The sequence below is a fragment of the Phaenicophaeus curvirostris genome, chromosome 2, assembly GCF_032191515.1.
Source record: "Phaenicophaeus curvirostris isolate KB17595 chromosome 2, BPBGC_Pcur_1.0, whole genome shotgun sequence".
NCBI classification, from domain to species: Eukaryota; Metazoa; Chordata; class Aves; order Cuculiformes; family Cuculidae; genus Phaenicophaeus; species Phaenicophaeus curvirostris.
Window position 1 is genome coordinate 115012317 of NC_091393.1, and position 22040 is coordinate 115034356.

General features: G+C 39.7%; 2 protein-coding genes across 6 annotated transcripts in view; both read right to left on the minus strand.

Annotated features, from left to right (window-relative positions):
- LPIN1 (lipin 1) overlaps nt 1–5303 on the minus strand; it is an 84712-nt gene extending 79409 nt beyond the window's left edge. Inside the window, exon 1 of one of the 3 annotated variants that reach the window (XM_069850483.1) lies at nt 5233–5303. Coding sequence is in view for 1 of the 3 variants with exons in the window: in XM_069850487.1 (XP_069706588.1) it covers nt 4505–4561 (57 nt within the window). In the remaining 2 variants the exon portion in view is untranslated. Of the gene's footprint in view, nt 1–4504; nt 4574–5232 lie in introns of those variants that run through there. The other 2 variants (XM_069850484.1, XM_069850487.1) reach the window with 2 other exon arrangements.
- Nucleotides 1–22040, minus strand: part of GREB1 (growth regulating estrogen receptor binding 1) — a 273114-nt gene that overhangs the window by 197775 nt on the left and 53299 nt on the right. For 2 of the 3 annotated variants that reach the window (XM_069850500.1, XM_069850499.1), the window contains exons 27-33: nt 21225–21429; nt 20322–20496; nt 19127–19345; nt 17268–17403; nt 16523–16723; nt 15185–15323; nt 12352–13274 (exon numbers count right to left, since the gene is read on the minus strand). In XM_069850500.1, the coding sequence (XP_069706601.1) occupies nt 13111–13274; nt 15185–15323; nt 16523–16723; nt 17268–17403; nt 19127–19345; nt 20322–20496; nt 21225–21429 (1239 nt within the window). In that variant the 3' untranslated portion in view covers nt 12352–13110. Of the gene's footprint in view, nt 1–12351; nt 13275–15184; nt 15324–16522; nt 16724–17267; nt 17404–19126; nt 19346–20321; nt 20497–21224; nt 21430–22040 lie in introns of those variants that run through there. The other variant, XR_011336827.1, reaches the window with a different exon arrangement.

Sequence of the window (22040 nt, forward strand, 5' to 3'; positions counted from 1 at the left end):
AGGCTTTGTATTTCTAGAAGGCTTCTCCCAGAGGATCTCAAAATATAATATAAGATTCAAGTTAGATTAACCTGAAAAGGCTGGGGAGAAAAGGGAAATGAAAGTATCAGTTTTCAAGTATGCCCATTTTCTTTGGGTACCCAGTACAAGTGGTTCAGCAGGGATTTTCAGAGATGCTTAGCCCTTGCTGTAGAAATTCCTCTGAATATGAAGGTCTTGAGCCAGGATCACAGAGCAGAGCTACCTACAATAAGTGCAAACAGAAAATACAGACTGAATTTCATCTAGGGCCATATAGGAATTTTGTATTTGATTCAGGAATTTGCACAGATTTCCTTGTGTCTTCTATACTTTGACAGACCCAGTCCTGCTCTAAAATTTGGTGGTAATGGGGGTGTGTAAACATTTTCAATGTCCCTCCTAGTTATTTCACACTGAGTTCATATTAAGTGTAAACAGCATCTGTTATCTAAGCTACATAGCCCCCACTCTTTTATTAGATATCAGGTAAAAAACATCTTTATGGGGTTAAATCAAAAGAAACACCACCATATGGAGAGCTTGGAGATGTTTTAATAATATTCTTTCTCCAGTGTTGTTTTGTTGGAGTGGTTTTTTTCTGCCATTACACCCCACAGCCCTTCACAGCTGCCTGCCCCAGAGCACAGGGATTTCATGAATATTCTTAAAGACAAAATAAATAACCCCTGACTGAACCAGTGAAGCAATGGGACAGCTGGAATCCAAGCAATCACTGGAATAAAGGGCCTTCTTCCATGTCCTTGTCACCAGCCTCATCCCTGCACACTTGCACCCAGCTGCCAACAGCAGCACGTGACACAAGTCCAGCTGCCACCGCATGCCCCACATGTGCCTGTCCCAGTTCCACAATGGGAAATCGGGTTTGCATGCCAAGCATACAGCCCTGCGACCACAGCTTTGCTGCAGTTGTTATTTATGGCCTGGCTTGGCTTTTTGATGTTGTGTGGGCTCACGATGGAGTGGCTCCACATGATGTGCTGGGTCCACTGCCTTGCTGGGTTGTCCTGGCAGAGCAGATGAAACAGGGCAGCACGGGGCCACCCCACAACACAGCAGTATCTGAACAAGGGAAATAGGAGTGAGCATTTTTTCAGGGAGGGACAGGTGAGTGCAAGAATGGTCCTTACCCTCTCTAGCTGCCCCAGCCCATCTTATTTGGTGAATATGCTCAAATGTGGTTGCTACTGTCAGCCCAATCCTAGTAGTGAGGTTAGAATCATAGAATCATAGAATAACCAGGTTGGAAGAGACCCACCGGGTCATCGAGTCCAACCATTCCTATCAAACACTAAACCATGTCCCTTAGCACCTCGTCCACCCGTGCCTTAAACACCTCCAGGGAAGGTGAATCAACCACCTCCCTGGGAGCTTGTTCCAGTGCCCAATGACCCTTTCTGTGAAGAAAATGTTAGGATGAGCTCCTCATCAGGAACACATGGCCCAGCTTGTCAGACAACTGAAGATTCTGTCACTGTTTGCAGGTTGGTGGAGTCTGTCACCAAGGGTTTATCACCAGTGGGAAGAGGGTAGTAGGGAAGAACCAGCGTTTTTGAAACATCAACAGCACAGTGGCTGCTGCATTTCACTTCTCCATCACAGCCAGACCACTCCCCTGGGGTAGACATGTTGTCTTCTCCCTCTCTTTCCGTACACCATGAAGTTCTCCCCTCCCCAGCCATCACCTCCTCCCACCTTTGCAGGGTGCAGCCTGGGCATATTGCCAGTGCAATGCTTGTAGGGGGCAGGGATGGGCTGTAGAGGCTTTAGCCTGACCTTTGAAAGCTATCCAGAACTGTGAAATAAGTTCTCCCCAACATGAGAGAATAGCATATATATAGCAGCCTTTACTCAAGTTAGGTGTGGGCTAAACTGGTGCCAGAATGAGCCAGATGTGTCTACCTTTGTATTATCCATACAAAGTTGTGGCAATGTGCTAAAACACTTGCAGAGGATTTGTAATTATCTTACTTTCACAGGAGCTCTAGAAAGGTAAATACTTAAGGACAGCATAATCTAAATAGACCAGCAGCAGCTTGGGCTTCAGGTCACGCTGCTCTGGCAACTCTCCCTTCCAAACATTCCAATTTGCAACAACACAGGCTAGTCATAATGTTCTACTGAAACCTCACATGCCGTCACATTGCCAATGACTGGAAAAAAGGGGGAAAAACCTGAAATGATTATGCAGGGTTTAAGGTAATTTTCTCTTGCTGCTTAATTTGTCTAGTTACCTTAAAACTGTCTCCATAAGTATCTTTCTGTTTAAAGTCTAAGGGCACTTGTGTTTAAATTTGAGCACCACCTCCACCATCTTAGAACAGCTTCTTTCAATGGGGCATAATTTATTTGTTATTTTTTCTTCATTCCTCCTCTGAAAAGGACAGAATTGTACAATCTCACTCACTTCCTTAGGGAAAGAAAATATCTGTGTGGTCCTCTTGCAACTTCATGGTGAGTCAGAGGAAGTGTTTTGAGGTCTAGATGCTAAAAAAACCCGAATTTTTACTTCTGGAAGCATGTAATTTTCAATCACATGCTACATTTCAAAGCCTAGGGGGTCACATGTTTCTCTCTGCATGCCTAGGGAATCTTTTTATCAAAGAACTGTCTATTATGAGCTTTTAATTTTCTCAAACATATGCATTCTGTCATACTCTCCATAATTTTCTCTGTACTCTACAAAATACTGACATGAAGAAGCACTTCAGTAAATCTATGGAGGCAAATGGTCCTTCTTTTCTGAAGTCCTTAGCAGAAGCCCAGAGTCAGCAACTCCTAAAGGCCAAAAGAAACAGTTTCAAATGATCTTTAGCACATCTATTTCTATCAGAAATCCAATATGTTATATATATGTTATAACACTGTTTATTTCACTTGCAATGAAACTTACACATTTGTTACAGAACCAGTTCTTCCATGGAGCAGAGGGATCCATGATTTCCCTTGGCAGTTTAAAAGATTTATATCTGAAGGAAATTCCCATAAGGAAACTTAAGCTAAGAATAGAAATACAATAGTCCAAACGTTGTGTAGAACATCTTAATTTTTAATAAAACTGGTGGCCAGAAGTCCAAAGCTTCTGAAGTTAAGAAAAAAAAAATAACAAATCCCTGTCTTCTGTGTTTATACTCAGAGGTTGGTTTACACTGAATGCTGTTTAGATGTTCCTTAGAACTCCAAGCATCTGCTAACTCTTCAGTACCTCTCTCTTCATACCCAGCCTCCATTCTGCTCAGTCTGTAGGTGATTTTCAGTGGAAACAGACAGTTTCCACTTAGGATTAATAAAGAATTCAACATCTATATATTATCTTCCTACCCATCAAGAACAGACATTGAACAACATGCAAATACTGTTGCTCACCAAGAAACCTGTGTCCTTACCTGTGATCTGTGAGATCAAGTGGTACTCCTTTTCATCCTCCCTGCACGCTCCTCCAAGGATGAGACTATTTCAAATCCATATTCCTATCATCAGCTAAACTAATTTATTCTATGCCTTTTACCCTCAGAAAGCAATTATCTCTGATAACTCCTTGGGTACCTGCAGGAAATATCAAATCTATGCTTACACACATTGTCATGCTTGACCATAAACACATAGAAACTATTCCAAACATCGACATTTCCAGAAAAATCATAGATGTGTATGACTATAAAAAGATATGAAAAGTTACAGTTACAAAATGAAACCATAAATGCTAATTTCAAGACATATAATAATTTTTTAATAATTTTAGTAGGTTTTTTTAAATTAATTGATGCCCTTGGTTTTACCCCCTCCTCCTTTTCTGAAACTCAGACAATTTCCAGTCCATTAAGTAGAGCTGTTTCTATGTCCACTCAAAGCCCTTTCAGAATGAATGTATCCTCTCTTTCCATCAGAAAACTGTACTGACCTATGTTTCCTCTACCAGTATTAGGCATCAAGCCCAGATCTTAAGATACAGGACCATGCAACAACTGATAATGGACCATCAGTGCAAATTGTCTTTCATTAGGGCAACTTCAGTCTTGCTAAAAAAAGATGGCAAGACTTTTCTGTATTTTTAACAGGGCTCTCACTGGCTCTTTTCTTAAGCCAGACCTTCAGAGCAACCATTTACACTGTTGCTCACATCATTTTCCCTCTGTTATATCTAAAAGATACCTTTCAATAGTGCTGCTTTACATAGCCAATAAGAACAAAGCAAACAGTACAGAATCAGACAGGTTTTTTGTAACATCGGACATACACCACAGAAGCAAAAGAAGATTTTTCCCATTCCATTTTTTTTTTTAAATGTCCACAGGTAGAACTAGAAGAGGCAAAGGGGCCATTAATGAAATACAAACTTCTACAGGAGATTAAGAAAGATGATGATACTAGGTTCTATCTAGGTTCACACAGCACATCTTGTTACTTTTTTTCTAGAACTTTAAAATTATATTTATGAATATTTATTTAGGACATAAGCTCTTACCCAAGACCAAGGGGAGCCAGTGGGGGTCTCTGGTTGGTCTTCCTCCTCAGATGACATCCTGGGCCGATTGTTTTCCCTCATTCTTATTATATGCTACTAAAACCACTCTTGGGTTCGGACGTATACAAAAATGCTGCCTTCAGGTTTCAGCTGCTGACAATAAAGCTCCAGGGAATATAATTTCCCAGTGATCTTGTTTGCTTGCTAATTTTACCTGCTGAAGTTCTTGGAAGCACAGAGTAAGAAACCTGAGCTCAGTAAACCAGAACACACTTTCCTTACAAGAGACTCCTAAAGTATCCTGACTAAGTCACAAGGTTCAGTGAAAAATTAGAGCCTGACAAACACAAATTCACTTTCAAACAGTCAACATCCTTACTTTCATGTAAGATTTTATGGTCAGGCAGTTTGCTGAGTTATAAATTCTGTGACAGAATAGAAGGAAGTTTCACTACCAAAATTTTATTACCATCATTAATCATATTTTGCATGACTTTTAATGGTTTTAGTTCTTTTTAATGACAGGTTCTTAATGTCAAAATCTAATTCTGCCTTTCTGCACAGCTGCACAACTCCACAAACATAACTGTATGCATGTGAAGCCAAGACAGCTTTTCTGTTCTTCTGCGCAATCACGTTTGAAAGAGGGTTGTTTTCTATTTGACCCTTTTGGTCTTCTTTTTCTGTTTGGTACCAGAGTGTAGAATCCAATTAATTACAGATCTCACCTGTTGTAACTGCAAATAAACCAGCTCTGATACCTGTGAGACTTCTGGTTCTGCAAGAGAGAACTGCCAGGTCCAGCATCTTGAAATCACTTCTGGGAGCTGACAGAATGACAGCTTTGTGTCTGAGAACATTCCTAGAGGAGACTTTGTACTTGAACTGACCCCTAATTCGCAGCTAGGATGTGCTTTCAAATTCACAACCTTTAACTTGAATTTTAATATTTATTTTTCCTCTGCTTACAAGGAAATAAGCTGCAGTAACTGGTGAAATAAAATTGCTACCAAGCCCCCTGAACCCTTCTGATGCATCTATGACATTGGGCATAGGCTTCTAAATCTTCCTAATGAGATATATAACAAAATGGGCTATTTATGGCATACACACCACAGGAGAGTCTTAGCCTTAGTTACAAGCTGATAATGATTGTCAAATGAACAAATATGCCCAGCTGTGCTTGATATTTAACTTTAAGCTATATACATATTCAGTAAGTATGAAAATAATTAGGTGATGGAAAAAGAAAACTTTGGAAATAGATCATTGAGTATAGAAACAGCCTGTTGCCAGCGAGTGGTCTCTCATCACTGTGTCATGAAGCTGGGCAGCATGTAATGACAGAGAGGACTAAAAAGTGACAGTCCTCTCTGGAAGCCAGCTGCCCACTGGGCATTAGCAGCTTGAGGATTAGGGTACCGCAGTCACACAGGCTGTGGTTTGACAGTGTGTTGTTTTCAACATCACCAGCATAATCTGTACTTGCCTCTGTCATCCTTATCCCAAACCATCCCAAACATCGCTGCTGCTGAGGCATTTTGACTGGTAATAGGTCTGAGTCTTCATGTCCCACTGCCTTTCTGCAACACCTGCACGGTTCTGCAGCACAGTTGGAGAAGTCATAGTGCAAGCTGTTGCCATTCACTGTAGGTCTCCCTCCAACCCTGATGGAGTAGCAGTAATAAACACCAGCCGGGCTGGCTGGCAGCAAAGTCTTGTGGCTTAATTTCTTTTAAATTGGTTGGAAACGAGGGTGCTGAGGTACTCGCAGGTTGAACTGTCCTATCATGCCTGGTGATAGGCGCTTTATATAGAAATATAAATATATATATAAAACATGCAGGTCTTTTTAAAGTCTGAACAGTTTCCCAAAACATTTTGTTCTGGAGTCTCTAGAAAAGCTGTGATATCCCAGCTGAGAGGGAAGGTCATAGCTGCATGGAGTGGCTTTTAAGCTTAGGGAGTATTGGGAACAAGGTGTTATTCCTGTGCATCAATCAAAACTAACACAGCTGCCAAACTGCTGCAAATGTCTGACACGGCAAAGGAAATGTCAGTTTGCATCACAGGACAGGCATCAGGTGCAGGCAAAACACTCTTGGCTTGCTCCGGTTACTCGCGGGGCCGATGGGAGTCCTCTGGGCTGCCCTCAGCATCCCTGACTGGTAGCGTTGTGCTGCCATCTCTGACCTACTCCTGTCCCTGAAACTCTGCCACTATGGCCCACCAGTGCCAGTCCCTGATGGATTTCCCACTGGATGGGTGGCTTAGGATCACAGGACATTGATTTGGAGGACATCTGAAAGATATTTAATTATCAGGAAAAAAATTATGCTTGCTTAGATTCTTGAATTTCTCACGTTAGAAACTCAGAACCTGAGGTGGCCTGAATAGCCGAGTCACTCTTGAGTCACTTCCAAGAGAAAACAGCACAGCACTTAGGTTACCAAGATGTTCAGGTTACTTGTTTCTGTTGAACTCCAAATGTTAAGACTATGAGCACAGAAACCCATTTATTAGCTATCTGACAGATCACATTTTCTTTCTGGAACAATTTTGAGGAGGGAAATTCAATACCATTCTTCTCATTTCAGCTAAACAGGGAAATGCCACACCTAATGAATTTCAACGGCATTCCTGCTTCTGCTGAAAGATCTATTCACTAAGCCTAAAAGATAGGAATGACTGTTCGTTGGAGTAATTTTCCACTGTCCCAGCCATTTCTTTTGCTAAATTTGCTTTTAAGCTGTGAGTAAGTATGGCAATCTGTCATAAATGCAGCTTAAATCATTGCGATACATTGCATAATGTTTATTTACAAAATCATTCAAGAAGTGGATATGCATCTTTCCCAACATACTGTATTTGTGAAGTCTTTGTCATATTCTGCACCATCCAACTTCAGGACCATTCTGCTGTTCCTGTGCATGTGATAGTCTGATACCCTGTGCCCAGGGGTGACCACCAACAAATACTTCTGATCAAGAAATCCAGAAATATAATAATAAACAGACGTAAAAAGAACTCCATAATTTTCAGAAATTAGGACAGTGGTTCCCACTCTTTTCCCAAGGTTACCATTCCTCTCCCTGCCTCCCCTTCTGCCCCAGCCAGCCCACTGCCTTTTTGTGCCCCTCCCAGTGCTCTCCCATGACCCTAGCAGCTGCTTTTCCCTCACTCCTTTCCCATTTCCCCCTTCTCAGGACTTCATAGCTTTGCTGCTACTTTCCTAGTTGGTGTTTTCAACTGAAGACACAGGTAGAACATGAAGCTGACACAAAATTCACAGAAGATATTCAGAGAATCACAGTTCACATAAACTTTGTAATGATTTTTTTGGAACCCTGCTTAGCCTATAGCCTTCTGTGAGATCCTGTAGCCATGAGTTTCTGAGTTTCATTGGATAACTATGCAGTGTAAACTGAAATCTCGATGTCAGTTTTAAACATTGCCCAGTGATTTCACTGGGTGACACAGGGTAAACAGGAGCCAACTTCTTTTTATAAACAGCATTTGCAAGTGCTGTATCATGAGAAGGTAAAAACCATTTGTAATCATCCCAGAGTATTTAAATATAGTAATATTAGCTCATGGTAACCTTGGTGTGAACTTCAATTGTGTTGCCTTATTTTTAACAAGATAGTTATTTGACTTAAAGATTAATTTAAGATACTTTTAAAGCACATTCAGAACTCTGCTGTACTGTGACAGTACCATTCACCTAAAATTGCTTAACTTTCTCCAGTTTTTTCACTTTACTGCAGTTGCTGCAGACATAGGATAGAGAACTGTTCCTCTCTACTTTCTTGCTGTAAAGTCTTTTGTCTCATAAACACCCCTGGCATTTTATAGCACCTTGGTACCTTAAATAGGGGTATATTAAGAAAAGAAGAATGACATCTACCTTACACAGCTGCTGAATTGCAAGTCTTCTCTTTTGCATCTCCAGTAGAGACAGGATTCAAGATGCTGCGTGTTCAGCCCAAACATGAGCCTAGGAGGAGGTTTCAGACTGGCACACGGTGCTGCCAAGCTGTCCCAGCACAGGTTCCATCTTATCTGGGACAGATCTATGAGATTTATGTCTAATAAATCAACAGTATTTACAAGAATAATTTAAGTTTGAATAGAATGAAAACACATGATCACCAAAAAAAAAAGGTTCTGTGTGCTTGGAAAACCACATTCTGCATAGATATCGTATGATGTAGCATTAATCCAGTGGTTACACTGCCAGAATAATACTCTTCAGTGTGTTCAGAGTTTAAGTACATAAACAACACATTGGTCATGTAACAAGTGTGAAGACATTTCCTTCTGTTTTTTATTAAAATGTAAATCTAAATCAAACATTTTAATTTTCTTCAGGCTTTTAATCAAAATCACATTTACATATGAAGTAGCTTTATGAAGTCTTTCTTAAAATGATGTCAGTTGATTAAAACGTCTTCTTCTCACTGAGCAGGAATCTTGCTGTTAAATGCAACACCACATCACACCCTTATCAAAAAAATATGTCAGCAATGGGCAATTCCAGTAACTGGCCTATTGCCTCAGAACTCTGAGAGTTTTTTTCTCCGCAGTCATCAAAGGTTGTGTTGGAGGAATGCCAAAACAGGACTGGAAATGTCATAAAGACATTTACAAATGACCAGAACCACTAAGTATTGCTCTAGGTTAAGAATGGAGTAGAGATTAGGGGTAGAAGGCAGTCAACAGGCAGAGGATATATGGGGCTAGCTTTTCTTTTCATCAAAGAGCTGCATCCTTCAGGAAGTAGGAAACAAGAAAAGAATATGGATATTATTTCACACCAACATAGCCACTGTATTTCAGTGACAGCTGACCAAATACTAAGGCTGGTTTCTGAGGGGTAGAGGATGATGTGTGAATGGAGGACTCTGGTGGGAGAATAAAGGCAGAGTGGGTGATTGTGTGTGGTGTGCTGAAAGGCTGTGGAGCGCCAGGGCGCAGGGCTACGCTCACTGGTGAGCAGCACGTGGCCGATCGATGCAAGCAGAGGTTGGTCACTAAGATAATTGCAATGTGTTACCACTCAGAGAAACAGCTCTGGCATGGTCGTTTCTGCAACAAGAAGAGACCTCAGGAAGAAGTAATTCTTGTGAGCCACTGCCAAGCCCCACAGCCAGCCCAGCGCAGCAGCCCGTGGCAGATGGCTGGGGCCAGTTGAGCCAGGTGCTCACACCACCCACCTGAATTCCCCTTGCTGTGGAAATCCTGATTTCCTCTGACCCTTCTTTGGCTGGTTTGTCTTTTACTTGCATCTCTTTCCTCTTGTGTGAGTGACACATTTCACCACAGAGTGTCACAGATACGGCCTTTGAAAAGCAGCCCCCTCTCCAGCAATATTTAGCAGTTGCTTTTAGATGCAGAGTAGGAGCCAAGATCTCTACATTCCATATCAAAATGGGAGGCACTTGCTAGGGAAGGATGAAACCCCTTACATACTCTGGTGTTCAAATCATCCGCAAGGCCCAGATGATTAGATACCAGACATTAGTGCTGAAGTGCTTGTGAAGAGTGCTTTGACAGTGGAGAGAGGATGGTAAAAAGGAAAATAATGTCACCTTCCCAGTAACCTTCTCTATATTTGGATACTGTCTTTTGCAGAAGCTGAATCATAAAATCCTTCACCCAGTGACACATAGTACAGAACAGGCTAGCAATACTCTCTGCAGGTGATAATAGTGGATGACCAAACCAGTAAGCATGGAAGGCACCACAAAAGGCAGAGGCTGTAAAAGGTCTGTAAAGGTATGCTTGCTACTACATTATCAAGTCAATTTGTGTGATGGAGAGCTCTACTTGCTACATCCAGAGTCAGAAAGGAAAGACTAATAGATTTGTGCACATAATAGGCATGGGCCAAGTTGTCTCTTAAAGGTCACCAGGACTGAAAGCCAGTAAGTCCATCCCAGAAAAGGCAAGAGAAGAGAAGGGTGGAGACAGGACCTGGGTTCCCAGCCCAGAATGTGCACCTATGGTAAACAACTACAGCACAAAGAAGTTGCAGCACCGGATGCCAATCCCACTCAAGCCGAATTGTTTTCATTGATCACTATTATTTATTTGTATTACTGTATCACCTTGTTGTGTCCTCATTGTATGCAAGACCTGCATCGTCCCTCTCCCTGAAAGCTTACAGACTGAGGGAGCTTAGCTTGTAAACTAGGTCAGGGACAAAGAAACTTTTGGATAGAGCTCTGGAGAGCAGCTCTTCCTGACTGATCCACCATTACTATTTGGCATCATGCGAACAAAATGCCATATTTTTCTACCATGTTGGATACATAGCTGGTTGTATGATGGGAAGTAGCTTCATTTTGGTCACACAGTAAGTGCATATTTGGCCTTATAATAGGATGTGTTCCATCAGACAATGGGTTGTGCAAGCAAATTTCACCATATATATGATTGCTTATGTAGGCACTCCATGACAGAGAATGATTGCACTTAGTCACACAATAGACATATGTAGTGAGGCCAGGTCCTGAGACCCTTATCCTGTAGACAGGTAGGTAAGGTAGGTAATTCAGGGAGGAAAAAGCTTAACAGTGAAATGCCCCTCAGGAATATGATGGCTTCAGCCCACTAGCAGTTGCATTTTGTCAAAATTTTGAAGACTGTGGCAAAAGAGAACATTAAGAAAGTACGTGATTTTTTTTAATTTTTATTTATTTAATATTATATACTTTAGGCTTTTTTCAGTTTCTTGGAGAAAATGGATATCTAAAGACCTGCAAAGCAAATCTCAGGTCAAACACACAAGGAAGGTTTACAGACACTTGGTATAACTTGTTTAAGCGTTTGGTTACAGGAAGGAAACTTCAACCTACCATCTTTAGTTCTGAGTTGTTGTAAGAACTCTTATACCTTTGAAGCTGCATTGTGCCTTAGGCCATTAAGCAGTACTGTATTTTCCCTTGATCAGTTCAGAGAATTCCTTAATTATATTAGCTCTTTCAGTCATTTTTTTCCCTACAAAAACATACCTGACTGTCCTGCGTTTCACCAAGACAGATGCAGCATGAACTTTATTTCTAAAGGATCAATTAGAAAGGAAAGCCATACTTCATTTAAAAAGTTTAAAATAACTAATTAACTGGTGAAAACCAAACAGGTAATACTATTTACACATGACAATGCCTGTCTGCCTTTCCAAAATTTAAACAAAGCGAATTCTCACTCTGAAACAAGGACAATGAAATACAGAAACACACTGATTTCTAGCAGTTATCTTGTAAATAGTGATCTAACTTTCTCAGACTTACAGAACTTACCTTGCCCCTGTAAATGAACCTAAATTAGCTCTTTGGCACAGTCATACTGATGTCTGCATTTCAAGGCCAGTACTGTAATAGTCTCAGCCACCTAATGGCATGTCATCAATATAAAATCAACAATGCTTCCATTGATTTATGCAGCGAGAAAGGACTGCCCCAGTATTAGATATCTTTGGACAATGTCTATATTCATCCTTCCTGCACCTGAATTGAATGAAGTTAACACTAATTCCATAAAGACAAACATAAGTTTGCAACTCAGAAAAGACTTCCAAAAACCTAGACAAAGACCATGACCACTGACTTCACATTAAGAGCGCACAGAATATTGTGATGCCTGATGCTATTCCAGAATTCATTTTTACATTTCCACCTGAATTTCTCAGACAAGTAGTCTCCGTTTTCTTACTCTTTCGAAGCATCTTGGCAAGAAAATATCCCCAGAAAGTGTATTAGGAGTGTTTCAGAACCATCTCATCCACTGCCTCAAGTGCCCTGGGCCCAGCCTGAAGTCTGTAGCCAGTGCAACACTTCAAACACCACTGTTCTAGAAGTAATAAGTCACTTACAGGTAAGTCCGTTTGGTCTCTTCAGTTAGTCAAGGAAATTTCAGTTTCAGGTCTAAATGTTCAGATCTTATTTTAATATCTACTTTCTTGAGCTCTTCCTTATGCTAACAAAACCAGATATATAATTATGCTTCTATCCCAAGTGTCCTGTATGGTAAAACTATCCAGTGTGGCACCTGTTCCAAAAATTAAGGCTCCAACTGAGTTCCTACTGTTTAAGAAATATACTTTACAAATCTTCATATAAAAAGCCTACCTGGATCAATCAGTAGCCACATACTACAGAACTGTAACAATTCCTATTGCTTTGTGCCAACTGTTAGATAAATAAGACTTGTCAAACAAAATCTGCTCCTAATTTACATTTGCTATTTCTGGAATGTACAAAAAGTTTTCTAAAACTCTTACTTATGAACTTGCATTTGGTCTTTTTTGTCACAGAACAAGTGCACTCATTGAACTCCCCTCTGATCCAAAATTATTTCCGCCATGGAGAGAAGTAAGTTTCTGCATCTCTCCCAGGAATTAGGAATGACTTCCATCAGACAAGTACATTAGAAAAGTCACTTCTGTGCTTGGAAATGTGAGCACGAATTGTCTGATTAGATATCATTCTGATAAACAATGGAAAACAGTCCTGTTTCTGTTCAGACAGCAGAGATTCTCAAAAGTAATTTCATGAGATGGTGGCAATTAGTCTCTTGTTGCTAGGAAATGTGTCTCCTTTCAATTAAATATGTCGTCCAGTCAGGAAGAAAAGCGGTCTATCCTCTTTTGCATTGGCAGTCTGGAATTCATCCCGCAGTCGGAACTGCCATTCATCTTCCAGTTCTAACCGGACCACAGTCTGGCGCAGAGAATTGCGATCCTGGCAAATGACACACAGGGTGGCACCTAAGCAAACAGTTAAAAAGAAACCCATGTGAGTATCCCTTTTGTTCTCAGATCACCCACCTCCCAACACCCCTTAGCACGCAGAAATCCATCACGTTCACAATAGGAGTTACAAATGTGCTTGGGAGAAAAATTATGACATTCAAGTAGGATTGAGAAGAGCTATGTTCAGCTCCCTGTTTATCAGGATCTTCTTGTGTAGCTTGAGGAATCGAGTATCCATCTAGTAAACAGGACTAATAATACATTCCCCATTCTTTAGGGTAAGGAAGGATACGACTATCAGGTCTCAGGAGGTGGTGATGGGTCCTGGCAGAAAACAAGATAAAGCTCTACATTCATTACTATTCCAGCCCTACTGCTCATTACCTTGTCGACTGAAAACACCACAAGTCAATCACCATGATGGCTGACAGCTCTTTGTGCTTAGTTAACCATGCGTGGTCTAAATATGTCCTTAAAACTAATCACAAACTTCAGCGTCATCCAGATTGGTAATGTGCTGGGAAAGAGGTCTGTATGGCTGCAGACACAGGCAAATCCAGAATTGCAAAGAAATATCATATTTTAGTAAACAGTATCAACTGCCTTGACTGGCTTGCTGATACCATTTTAACTTGAATAGATGATTTCCTGGTTTCTGAGAAAAGTGTTCAATTAACAGGAAATAATTACCATGCCAACATTCAATAAACTGAATGAGATGGTGCAGTAAGTGGAAATGCCTGAGACAAAAAAACCCTGAGAATATAATAAAAAGAAACAAGACAGACAGTCATGTGGTCTTTAATACTCATGTGGTGAGTTAGAAAATCAAATTGACTGCCAAGGGAGATGGAGAAATCCCAAATCAAATACATTTTGTGCTACACACTATAAAAATTGTCTGGCTTATGCAAAATAAAACTGACTGATAGCCTCTGGTCACTTAAAAATATGCAGTACAAAAGCACTGCTTTAATTTGCAGTTACTCTCATAGCCTTTTTAGAGAAACTCCAGGCTGACTGAAATGTGAACACTGCTCCAGAGTGAGCACAGATACTGGCACTTGGTTTCAGTGGCTTGTGCAGGTAAAATTACTGTTTATCCCAGTTCGCACTTTGCTACACATACCTACATAGAATTGTATTAACTGTAACGAAGAACACAGTGGTTAATAAAACTCGGCCTGTTTCAAGAATGCATTTGCCACAGTGTTCTCTCTCCAGTGACAATTATAGCTGTGAATAAAGAAAATCCACTGAGCACTGAATGCCTAAGATACTAGCAGAACAATCTTAAAGAAGTCTGCAGTGACTGGCTGCAATATAATGGAAGTTCTCTATCTAGGGAACTTACTGCTATCCACTGTTATAAGAACTACATGGAGAAACTGATTATTAGGAATACATTTTAAATGAGCCAGCTTCAATTTCCAAAGATAGTAAATAGATTTTCCTTGTTCATTCCTCATTTTGTATTGAAAATTAGAAAACCTGCAAGAACACAATAATATTTATGCTTCATACATAAATCTTAAACACTCCGTTTCCAAACATAAAGTAAGGAGTTATGCATGTGCAATAGGTATAATGATGTAGATACAACATTGCTCCTCACTTAGAAATCTGCATAATTTCTAGCACCGCTATCTACCAGTTTATTACAGTACAGAGACAGCATGAATGATCAAACATCAAACATAGGTGGGATATAAAAAGGCTAATATGAATACATACAGAGAGACACTGAGGGGCATGGTTTAGTGTTTGATAGGAACGTTTGGACTCGATGATCCAGTGGGTCTCTTCCAACCTGGTGATTCTATATACTTATATATGTGTTTATATATTCATATAAAATGCATTTTTCCCCAGGTTCCAAGAGACCAGCTCATATAATTCTCTGTAACAAAATTATTGTAGCTCACCTTTAAGAAAATGAAACTTCTTCAAAAAGCTAGCTACGACAAAGGAGTCACAGAGGTATAGGAGGAGACCACTGAATGTCAACCCAGAGGAGCTGATATTCAGAGAGTGAGGCCGAGAGCTCACATAGCAAACTGCAATCTGATTGAGAGAAGAGAAAAAAAATTAACATTTTTCAATCTTCCATATAAAGCTAAGGCTTGATGTCAAGTTTTCAGGATTTGGATTTGATTCAAATTCAGACTTGTTTTCCAACTGCAAACATTGTGATCTTTACAGTTCCTTCCTAAACATTTCTCTACTTGTTAAAAATCTACATAAAAGCACTATTCATACTATTCATGTATTAGTCCTTAATATTCATTACTATTATTATCATGAGGTTTAAATATGACAGAGTATTTGAAGCTGCAGTAACAATAGCTCCCTACAACCACAATGCTGTGATCTGCTCAGCACAGTTTATCTACACAGGAGTAAATATAGTAACTGTGCAGCTGGACATGAAGAGAACTCTTTAGAAATGAAAGGATGCAATGGATGAACACAGCAACGGTACAATGGCCTTCCACAGAGTTTGTTTTTCCAAACATGGTGGAAACTTAGACCTGTAAGAGCTCGGCCAGAAAGGAAATTCAATGATATAGCTAGAAATGTTCTAAGAGCAGCATATATGGGAAGGTCATTGCACAGCTGGTTTGATAAAGAAGTTTAGTAAATCCAGCAATGCTGAATTAAATTTAGTATATGGATCAGGTGGAAGGGCAAAAACAACTACTCTCTCCTGAACAACACCACCTTAGTATCACACTCCTAACTGCCCTCCATTTGAGTTTAAGTATAACCTTGACTTTAGATCCAAAGTCATCAGAGAAAGCCAGCAACCCTCTCCCATTCTGATTGTTTTCTAGGTATTTTCTTCTTTGCCTCAGCTTGTCAGTCAAAAGTGAAACAAAACATTTGTATTTTTAATTGCTTTCTAAGGTCTAGCTAGTATTTGTAAAATGTTCTTGTGGAAGAAATTTGCTGTAGGAAGGGCCAATTTACAGCAGACTGAGCAAGCACTTCTTAAAGAAAAATGTCCTCTGTGTTAGCTCAGAATCTAATACAATTCACAGACTACATTAGTATATAGGATTGTTCCTGTATTATTCTCCATGTACTTTATTTGTAGTCTCTAATATCTCTATGGGACTAAGAACTTGATTTAAATGTTATAGGGAACTAATACCTGATTCTTCAAAGACTGTCTAACTGTTATTATAGAATGTATCAATAACCTCATCCAAAACATAGTCTATAAATTTTTAGAGCTGCTTGAAGGATATTTTCTCCAGTACCTGTGGTCCTAGGTTTAGGTAACAGTCCACAGAGAGCACAGGATGGCTATAATTCTTCAGTGAGAGAGGGAAGAAGCGATGGCTGTGATACTGGAGGTATTTTTCAAGAAGCAACTGAGCAGGTGCTGCCAAGAAGGTATGCTTGCTGTCTGGAGCACAAATGTACTGAGCAGGACAGATTGAAACTGGAGTGTCAGATACCTATGAGGAAAAAATATTTCTGGTACAGATGAATCCTGATTAATAAAGTTGTAGTTATCTGAATTTTGAGATGTATAAAATATCTCAATCCTATAAATCTAAGACATATATAAGCAGTAAAGTCATCCAGCCAAAAATCTCTGCTACCAAAAATGTATCAGAGTTTCACAAAATTATCTTTCTCTTTACAGAGTCTTTGAGGTTTCTTCTTTGAACTCAAAGTACTTCTACATATGAAATCACATGAAGATAAGCAATTCAATAGCTGTAGATAAAAAACTCACAGTGAATGGTTACTTGGATTGTCAAGAGACACTTGAGGTGTTTTTATGAGTTTTAAAGGAAAATTATTAAGGAAAGGTGTATTTATGCCAAGAATATTGTGTATTTCAGGAAGAAATGAAAAAAAACCCAACCACATGGCAGACATACCCCCTTACTGGGAACTAGTGATGCACCAAAATACCTCAGCTCTCCTGGTTACAGAATACAAGAAAGGAAAACAGAATTTTAAAAAGAATGAAACAGAGGTCTCAGTTCCCACCTTAGACTTAATGTGGAAGGATCGCTGTCCTCCTACGGCAATTTGTTTTTTCATGACACTGAAGTGATTGAACCGACAGATGAGAAGGCCAGCACTGTGGACGCGCAAGTTGAAGTCAACATCATCACATGTAAATCTGTAAAGATTAAAATCACAGCAGTTCAGAAGAATGTTTCTTATCACACACTAAGAAATACAAGGCTCAGGGTCTTTGATCAGCACAGCAAAAAGGACACGTGACAAATATATTGACTCTACACCAGCGCCTATCAGTCAGGGAAAGTGGCTTTACCTTTGTAGTAAGAAACTCGTCTAGAATGAGTTCAAGAACATCAGAATGAGAGAGGGAACCACTTAGGGAAAGAAAGAACCAGAAACACAGAGGAAAGTAGAAGGAAAAAGCTACTAAACTGCTAGGGAACAGACCTAGGGTTTAAAATATTTTCTTTGCCATTTACTACAATAATGCAGTAACAGAAACTAGCTACATATGCTACTACATCAAATAAGTTCAAGGAAATGAATTCCTTTGACTTCCAAGGAAATGGATGAGGCCCTACATTGGATTTGTCACATTACAAAATCACAGAACAGTCATAGTTGGAAGGGACCTCTGGGGACCAGCTAGTCCGATCCCCCTGCTGAAGTAAGTTCACCTACAGAAGGTTGCACAGAAATGTGTCCAGGCAGACTTTGAATATCTCCAGAGAAGGAGACTCCACAACCTCCCTGGGCAGCCTGTTCCAATGCTCCATTATCCTCACAGTAAAGAAGTTTTTTCTCATATTAAGGGCAACCTCATGCGTTCCATTTTGCACCCATTGTCCCTTGTCCTGTCACTGGGCCCTGTTGAGAAGAGTCTGGCCCCATCTTCTTGCATGTACTACTCATTTTTCCCTTAGAATATGAACATCCAGTAATTTTTTTGACGTTTCTCTACAGAAATAATGTCATTTTACATTAGAGACAAAAATTATATGAAGAGAACTGCAGAGACACAGGAATAAATTAAGCAAAATGAGCTAAATTTCACCCATTTTAAAAATAAGATGGAACAGCATAAAAGCTAAACTTGAAAAGCTGAATAAATTCAAACACTCTGCCCTTTGGAAAAATCAGGCTTAGTTCTCCATTTGAATGTATATCTTACACAGAAAACAAGATGGTGTGCAGAACCATTGGATTAACATCCGGAGTTTGGAATTAAGAAATCTTAGCAATTTCTGCAATAGTCGACATCAGTAAGACACATGACATTTAATCATAGCTTTTTAAAAGTTTTCTTTGATCTCAGTAATATTTACATGGATATTTGGTATCCCTGACTGACAGTGTGTCTGTGTTATAAAATGTACTTTTTTCCTTGCGAGCCCAGGCATGGAATGCCATAAAATACTTCAGGCTCAACAGCACCCACAGAGAGGATTATGGTGAGCCACACACAGTTAAAAGACACAGGCAGGAAACGGGTGGTGTGATCTGGCATTCCTGACATTTTAACATCACCGCCTGTACTCATATCATTTTGCTTTATTGTTGTTCTCTTCATTAGCCCTTCATAAGTTAGACCACCTGGGATCACAGTTCTTTACTAGGGCATGCATGGCAGCAAGTTTAACATAATCTTTTAAAATGTCAGGCTGGTGATGATAGAAATAATCAGGAATCGTAGAATAGCTCGGGTTGGAAGTGACCTTTAAAGGTCATCTCGTTCAACTTCACTGCAGTGAGCAGGGATATCTTTAACTAGATCAGGTTACTCTGAGCCCCAGCCCACCCAAAAAGCCACCTAGAGCTTCTGTAAAACTTCCTTTATTTGGTTTATTGTCTATGGTGAAAGATGCGACTGATTCACTTACCTGTTCTGATTGTACTGTACATTCTGTGTCAGATCAACATTCAGCATAATGAAATCATGCACATGGCAGCAGGAGAATGGTTCATTGATTTCAGTGCTGTTTGTTTTACTGGACCATTTCCTCATCCCAATTAACGCATAGTGCGTGACATTGGGAGTTCCTTCAACATGTTGCAGAATTTGCTTCAAGGAAACGTTCCTTTCAGTCCACGTATAGTCACTAAAATAATTACAAAAGTTTATTAATTTTAAAGTAAACAATATTTAAAGCAAATAGAGAATATTCAGAATCTCATTCAGCTGAAGAGCAATTCTTAACTGTCAAAAGCAGTTATGAGTATCAGGTAGATAACTTCAGTGTTGTCTTACTTTACTGCAACTTTTTGTCTCTCATATTAATCCAAATCTACAATTAACTGGTGCTTATATGGTAGGGATTGGTATGACAGATCTGAAACTTAGTCTGGATCTTTCAAAATATTCACTCATATATGTAAACTTTTGAAGCTACTTGGTTAATGTTACTCTGGTGTGGTTGCTGACTTTGTGCCATAAATTAAGTGTAAAGCATATGACTCTCCTAACCCACCCCTAGAGTCCATATATCTCATTTATCACTGAGCTTACTTCTCTTTGAAGGTTTGCTGTAAATCCTGCATAGCACCATTCTGGGAATAGACAAAAATATCTAGTATAAACAATATTCTGAAGTAATGAAAACAAAAATACTTGTTAGGGGATTCGGGGAGCTAATAAAGGAGCCATAGAGACTGGGACTGACACAAGGGCCAGCAAAAAACAGTTGCACAATTTGCACAGAAACATCTTTTAACTTCCTTTAGAAAAATCCTGTTAAAAATGTACACGTGAGTACCCATACCCAAACAGTATCAGAGACTGTTTACAGAGTCTGAAATCTGCAGTTTGAACCAGAGTCAAGCTATACAGTAAGGGCTGTGGGGCGTGTAAATCCTCAAGGGACAGGAATAGAAAACAGGCACTGAAGTATGTGCTATGCAAAGGCAGACACCTAAGGAAAATAATTCTCTTGTTAGGCAAATATTATTCTCTGCTTGTACAGGATAATGGTTGTAGTACAGGGTTAAAGTTGTAGTACATCAAATGTAATTGCAAAACTGATATGCAGTGAAAGATTAAAAGAGATCAGCTGAAAAAGCACAAATTACTGTATTTACCTTTTCCTGTCTCCTGAACAATCAACTTCTACTGCATTCCACATAACACAGGAGTCATCTGAAATGACGATGAAAGGCCAAATATCCTGGGGTTTTATCCCCAGCTCCTCCTGCCGATTTCGTTCAAGCTCCAAGTTATGATAAGACAACTCTTTTATCAGGAAGTGTGCAGCACCTGAAAGCAAAGACATAAACCATCAGATTAAAAGTAGGGGCAGAAATTGTTTGCTTTTAACTTGGAAGCCTTTTGAAGTGAATATTCCTGCACGCCTGGGTATGAATCACTCTGAAGATTTTAACACCCTAACACTCCCCAGAAGCCTGACTTCTGTGGTTAAGATTTGTTAGTGTCTTAAGAGTTTAGAGACTGATTCTTTTAACTTGCCAGATATTTGGCTTGACTTGTACCTCTATGTGCAAACACATAGAGATGTTGATAGACCAGCTGAATAACAGGAACAATTTCACTCGATGATCTATTTTGAATGCTTGTCACTACTGCTGTTGTATCAGCAGTAAAAGCAAAGTGCTGAATATTTCACAGATACTATAATAGCAGAACGTACCTAAGAGATGCTCCTTATCAGTGCATTCATGTACATGAATGATGTCCACAAGGAAACAGAGTAGGGAACTCCATCTGAGTTAACACCCTCGGCTCCCTTTAAAATCAGTGGAAGAGAGTAAGTATTTCCAGGGTGCAATATACCTAGCTTGTTTTAGGTTACCTGGATTAAGTGAATTGCATCTTCAGCTGTGACACACTGTCTTCAAAAAGAATTCCGATTACCAGATCAGATATGCTAGCTACAAGGTGTGTGTCTGCATTTCACTGTTAAGTAAAAACACCTCAAGGGCCCAAGTCGTGTGTCCACATTTGTTAGAACGTTTTCTTATGCTTACCTACTCCTGCACTGTTGAAAATGCTTGGAAGAACAAGCATGATGTGGTTGGGCCAATACTTCTTATATATGGCCATTTCGTACTCCTTGACAACTAAAACATGCAAATGACTGGCTCCATCCATTGCATGATATAAATTGAAAAGTCCATGTTCATGACGACCGGTGGTGGGAGTAAAAGTGGGGCTTTTTATATAATCTTCACTCTGTAAATAAAAAGAAGTGTGAGTTTCTTTATTAGACTGCAGGATGTGTGAAAAAAGGAGAACCAGATCCTTCAGAAGAATAAATCAGCTTCACTGACACTGGACAAACTGCTAAATTTTATATCAACTTAATAGTAAAATAAGCAAATTATGTAAAAGCTGGGAAAAAGAAAACTCTATCATTTAGCTTATTCAACTGATAAGAGTGTGGTGGGATGGATAGGATGCTAACCATGACCTGCCAAGTGCACAAGGACCTTGTGACTAGATCTGTGAAAGAACTTAGGCCCATATGACCTAAGATGGTAAGAAACATATTAGTCCTAAACTGTAGTACAGCCCTTCTGATTGGCTATCACCCAATCTTTAATGCATTGAAACTCACTAGGTGCTTCTAAGATGGGTAGTACAGCTTCTGAGAGCCTTGTTTCTACAGATATCGAGGACTGTTCTAGTCTGGGCAACTGATTTTAGCCTGATTACTACTAAGGTTACTAAGAACCCAGAATGAAAGTGTGCCTCTTTATGGAGACTCTCCAAAGTCTTCATAATTAAGTACTCCAGATACCAGTAGAGTTCACACAAGGGAATATAAAGTGGATTAAAAAAAA